At 37.0% G+C, this 5731-nt stretch overlaps 1 protein-coding gene across 1 annotated transcript; it reads right to left on the reverse strand.

Annotated features, from left to right (window-relative positions):
• Positions 1–760: 760 nt before the first annotated feature.
• LOC130222834 (gastrula zinc finger protein XlCGF8.2DB-like) lies at positions 761–5274 on the reverse strand. The gene has a single exon (XM_056455404.1). It carries the CDS (start codon positions 5271–5273, stop codon positions 4413–4415), a length of 861 nt encoding a protein of 286 aa, XP_056311379.1. The 5' UTR covers position 5274; the 3' UTR covers positions 761–4412.
• Between the last annotated feature and the right edge of the window lie 457 nt (positions 5275–5731).

Raw genomic sequence — 5731 nt, forward strand, 5'->3', positions numbered from 1 at the left:
ACACAAATGTAACCCTAAAAACTGAGTGAAAGGCGTCACATCGGAATGAACCGCCAACTTATCCAGCATATTTTTTGCGTGGGTCAGTTGGCATTTTTGTGTGGAGTATGCTTGTTCTCCCTGTGTTCACTTGGGTTTCCTCCAGATGCTCCGGTTTCTCCCACAGTCCAAAGACATGCGCTATAGGTGAATTGAATAAGCTAAATTGGCAGTAGTGTATGTGTGTGAATGCAAGAGTGTGTGGGTGTTTCTCAGTGTCGGATTTGCGGCAGGAACAGCCTCCGCTGTGTAAAACATATGCTGGATAAATTGGCGGTTCATTCCACTGTGGCGACCCCTGAATAATAAAGGGACTAAGCTGAAAAGAAAATGAATAAATGAAATATTTGTAATAAAAGATTACTGTACCCTTAATAATTATTGGAAAAAATTATTGTAATACAGTCTTGGCAGTGTTTTTAAGAACTGACTAATAATAATTATTACAAATATATATTTAAAATATTATAAATAAAAATTTAATAATTCAACAAAGGGGTCATATTTATAGACTAAAGATTATTTTAATTGTAGTTTTTTCCATTGACACATTTTGTTACTTATTTATAAAAACACATAACAAAATGTCAATCCTAAAAATATTTAAATTTTAAAAATTTTGTATAAATATAATTAATAACACAAAAAGAATTATAGTAAAGTCAGACACAAATGACCAATACTATGCTATTTTTACTACACTTCATTTATTCCACTGAGAAAACATGAACATCAATATGTTGACTACACACAACAACAAAGTGTTACATTTGCACACACACACAGTAAAACCCAATAAGTTAAGGCAGTGGTTCTCAAGCTGTAGTACGCAGAAGAATCGCTGAATAATAAAAGAAAAAAATGAACACACTTCAAACCCTTTGATGCGTACGATAACACCGATGTGTTCAGCACTGAGTGTTGCCTGGAGCGAGCGATAACCGATGTGCTTAGAATGTTTACTGCATCGCGTCATCGGATGTTAAAAACCAATCTGATTGGTGCAGAGCCAGAAGAAGAGGCTTTATCCTTCTCATACATGTTTTATCTCCACTGATGTCCACTGCTGTAGTTTTCATTGAAGGGAATGCTGACATGAATTCCAGAAGGCTTTTTTAAATAGCAGAACAGGAGTATTATTGGCCCAAAACCTTAAAAAAATATAAGATGCAAGATTTGAATCTTGATGAACATATTGGTAAATCACTTCTTGAAATTTAAAACACACATCTCATATTTGACTCATCAATGTCTTAACAGCATACAGTACTCCACCTTAGAAATATTGCTAAATTATGACAAGTTTAATGCTTTACATGGCTAAACATTTACTTTATGCCTGCATGATTCACTGCTATTACTGTAACCCATTACACTCTTAACCCAAACTAGTTGACTTTAATAGAAAACTCTAAAGAAACCCGTTGCCTTAAACCACTTATGTATTTACACCAGGTGAAAATAAACAGCCCTACTTGAATCAACTTAGAACTTTTACACTCTTATTGGACTTGTGGTAAAATGTTAATTCGAGTGGGGCTGTTTAGTTGTATCTTGTATAAAATGTAAGAGGTTTAAGCAATGGGTTTCAATACAATGTTCTAGTAAAGTCAGCTGGTTGTGTTAAAGGGATGGTTCACTATTTACTCTCTGTAAACATTTTTTATAAAACTTGCAAGTTTCTTTATTGTGTTGAAAACAAAGGAAGTTTTTTTGAAGAAAGCTGAAAACCTGAAAGCATTCACATCCATAATAGGAAAAAACAAATGCTCTGGAAGTCAATGTTTACAGGCTTTCATCTTTCTTTAAATATATCCTTTTTTGTGTGTGTTTAACTGAAGAAAGCAACTCAGACACATTTGGAACAAGTGAAGGACGCGTCATTAATGACAGAATTTTCAGTTCATTTTCATCTCTTTAAGAGTATACTGAAAGAAATGTCCTGCTCAATGTAGCTAATTCAGCTGAGTGTGTAGCCCCTTGAGTACTTAATTAGAAATCAATACAATGATCATGTCAGTCCCAGCTTAATAATACGTTTTTAATGAATATTCTTAATTAAAGGCTTCATCCTAATCAGCTCAGACCTCATTTTATTTTTACAGATTTTAATTCACAGGAATTAGAAAAAATAAATTTCTTATCCAATTCTCCCCAAAATCAAAGAGCTTCAGTGTAAAATGATTAGTGATGTGTATCCATCAAAAGAATTTCTTGAGATTTGATACTGAGGAGAACTCTTGTTAAGGTTGTGACAGTGATATTGAAACCACTGAGCATATTTTCTACAATTGTACATACTCTGAGTTATTTTAGGCTGATGTACATGACAGAATGTCTCATGTCAATATCCACGTTAACCCTTTTTGCTATAAACAAGTTAAATTTGATGTAACTGAAGAAAATTGTACACAGCATTACCTGATTAACATCCTTTTATGCTTTGCCAAATTCTTCATTCATAAATGCAGGTTTTTGAAGTCAAAAGTCTGCCCCTCCAATCCCACCAACATGGGATATGTAGCATGGTTAGTAGCAGTCAGATATATATTAGTGCTGTCAAAACTAGTGTGTTAACGCATGCGATTAATTTGAAATATTTAACATGTTAAAAAAATTCACGCAGTTGCAGTTTTTTATTTCCTGTTGTGGCCGATGTGTGTTCAACATACAAAGAAATATGGATAAGACCAAGAAAGCACATTTAGAAGGAAAGTTTCAGTATAAAACAATTAATGTCGCATTACCGGGCTATCCAGCGTTTCCTCTGGAGTTTCATCTGAGGGGGGTGAATTTTTTATAAACCAATATAAAACAAACAAAAGCTAGCTATAACAATTTAGGTATATACAATACATAAATCAAACCGTTAAGCCATATATAAATGTCATTTTACAAAGGCCTGTCTGAAATAAAGATTTTAGATATTTTCTAAAAACAATAAACACCGGAGGAGGTTTGAAATATTATTTATAAAGTATTTAAATACGATGATATTAATCAAATCGTGCAAACAGAGCATTTTATGAGTGAGTGAAAGCAGAAATAGGCTACCTTTTTTTCTGTCCTGCGCAGCGCCTCTTGACAAACGCATCGAGGAAAACTGCAAATACAAAATGTGTTCTGTGTCCTCAAACAAGTGTTTATGCTTTTATATGACGTGCTAAAATTTAAAAAAGAAACTTTAAATACATGAAGAGCTTTATTAGTGAAAAGCTGCTGAGCGCAACAAACTATAGGCTATATTTTATTACTTGCTCTTATGTGCTGAAATACTTAACACGTTCCTTTACTTAAGATCACAGAATAAACTGCAGCATCCTTAAATAAAGGGGAATCACCTATTGTGTCATATAGCCTATAGGGAAAAATGAATGTTTCAGGGCTCTCTGGAGCATTTGGGCTGAATGTTTAAAAGGGTATATCTAAATAAGGATTTTATAAACTACATTTTCTACCGAGTTATTAACAGAGAATTTCTGTTGTGTTATATTATGGATGGTGCGCTCCATGCACTGTCGAGACCACTCGATTTTTCAATGCCAACAGTCGGTCGGTGAGTAAATGAATATGATGAAAAATAACACACAGTATAGACATATAATGTACTGCTGTACAGTATCGTGTCGTTTGCTTGTTTCGGTTGTCTTTATTTTAATGCTCTTGTGATAATGCGATGGTGTGCTTTATCTGCCTGATTCCCGTTGAAGTGGGCGGGTTGTGTGACGTTTGATTCGGGGGACTTTCTGGGAGTGGGATTTGCATGAAGCGCTGCGAGCTACTAGCCCGACAGTGGAAACTCGACATGATTTTGGCCTCACTGCTCTACCTCCCGAGCGATTGGCTCAGCCCGGTCCAATAAAAGCCCTGGCTTACACTGGCCCGACAGTGGATATGCAGCTAATGGAGTGGCTTCACGACAACTCTGTGAATGTCCTTGAGTGGCCCAGCCAGAGCCCGGACCTAAATCCTATTGAACATCTCTGGAGAGATCTGAAAATGGCTGTACACCTTCAATTCCCATCCAACCTGATAGAGCTTGAGAGGTACTGCAAAGAGGAATGGGCAAAATTTTCAAAGACAGGTGTGCCAAGCTTGTGGCATCGGATTTAAAAAGACTCGAGGCTGTAATTGTGAAAGGTGCTTCTTCAAGACGAAGGTAACTGAGGTAAAAACTCTGGGTATTTACAGTGAGTTAGGATTCATCTGATTGGTGAATCATGTGTTAGCTAATGCAGAATTATGCAACTAATGCAGCTAATGCATGTGATCCTCTTGAAAGTAGTTTATAATTAAACTTCTCGTTAATGAACAGCCAAACTACATGAACAAGCTGCTGTTTTAAATATACTCATGTTTGTGTGGACAAGGCCTCATTTTTGAGGACTCTGATCTCCATTGTGAAGCTTCATGTGAGTGCTGAGGCTGCTTTTATGTTTAAAGCCCTTTCCACACTCTCTGCATCTAAAACGCTCTCCTGAGTGAATCATCGTGTGGCTCTTAATGGAGTCTTTATGTGTGAGACTCTTTCCACACTGATCACATGTGAACACTATGGTTCCAGTGTGACCATTCATGTGGTTCATGAGGCTAGATTTGGATGTGAAGCCCTTTCCACACTGAGCACATGCAAACGGCTTCTCTCCGGCGTGACTTATCATGTGGTGTTTGAGTGAGCTGTTATATGGGAAACTTTTACCACACTCTGTGCATCTGTAAGGTTTCTCTCCAGTGTGAATCCTCATGTGGGTGTGAAGGTTTTGTTTTTGAGAAAAACTTTTCCCACACTGTGTGCAAGTAAAACTTCTCTCTCCAGTGTGTGTTCTCATGTGGACTTCAAGGGTGCCATTTAGATTAAAACTCTTTCCACACTGAGGGCAAGAGTAAGGCTTCTCCCCAGTGTGAATTCTCATGTGCGCTGCCAAGTTTCCTGCATGATAGAAGCTTTTTCCACACTGTTGGCACATGTACGGCCTCTCCCCAGTGTGAACTCTCATGTGCGCTGCAAAGTTTCCTGCATGACAGAAGCTTTTTCCACACTCTTGGCATGTGAACTTTCCAGTGGGAATTCTCACGTGGGTTTTACACCTAGATTTAGATTTACAAGGTATTCTGTGTGATGAAGTCTTTTTAGTCTGTGTGAGTTTTTCATCAGTCGTTATTTCTTGGGGTTTCTTAAACTGCTGTTTCTCTTTCACTTCGTTCCATTGATGAGTCTCCTCTTTCAGCACCATCAGGTCTTTAAAAAAAAAAAGTTAACTTTAGTATGAAGGCACAAATAGACAAGCATGAAATGGATGTTTCACCAAAAAATGAAAAAGTCTTTGGTGTTCCCAGAATGTGTCTGAGGTTTCGGCTCAAAATCAGATCATATACCTTGCAGAATATTTAAATTTGGGGGTCAGAGGAAACCAAGCTCTTTTTGTGCCTGTGGCTTTAAATGCAAATGATCAAATGCACTCGCTCTATTTTACTCGTGTTGTGTTCCCTCATGTGTATCTACCACTGGATTTAAACATTTGTAACTTGCTTTGAAGACCCGATTGAGACAAATCTTGCATGTTCACAGCAAGTACGCATAATTCACACTTATATTAATAAGTAAGCATTATTGTATTTTAATTATGCAAATGTTTCCCTGTACTGGGTTGCAGCTGGAAGAGCATCCGCTGTTTAAAACCTATGCTGGATA

This window comes from Danio aesculapii, chromosome 4 (genome assembly GCF_903798145.1).
Source record: "Danio aesculapii chromosome 4, fDanAes4.1, whole genome shotgun sequence".
In the NCBI taxonomy this organism is placed as follows: domain Eukaryota; kingdom Metazoa; phylum Chordata; class Actinopteri; order Cypriniformes; family Danionidae; genus Danio; species Danio aesculapii.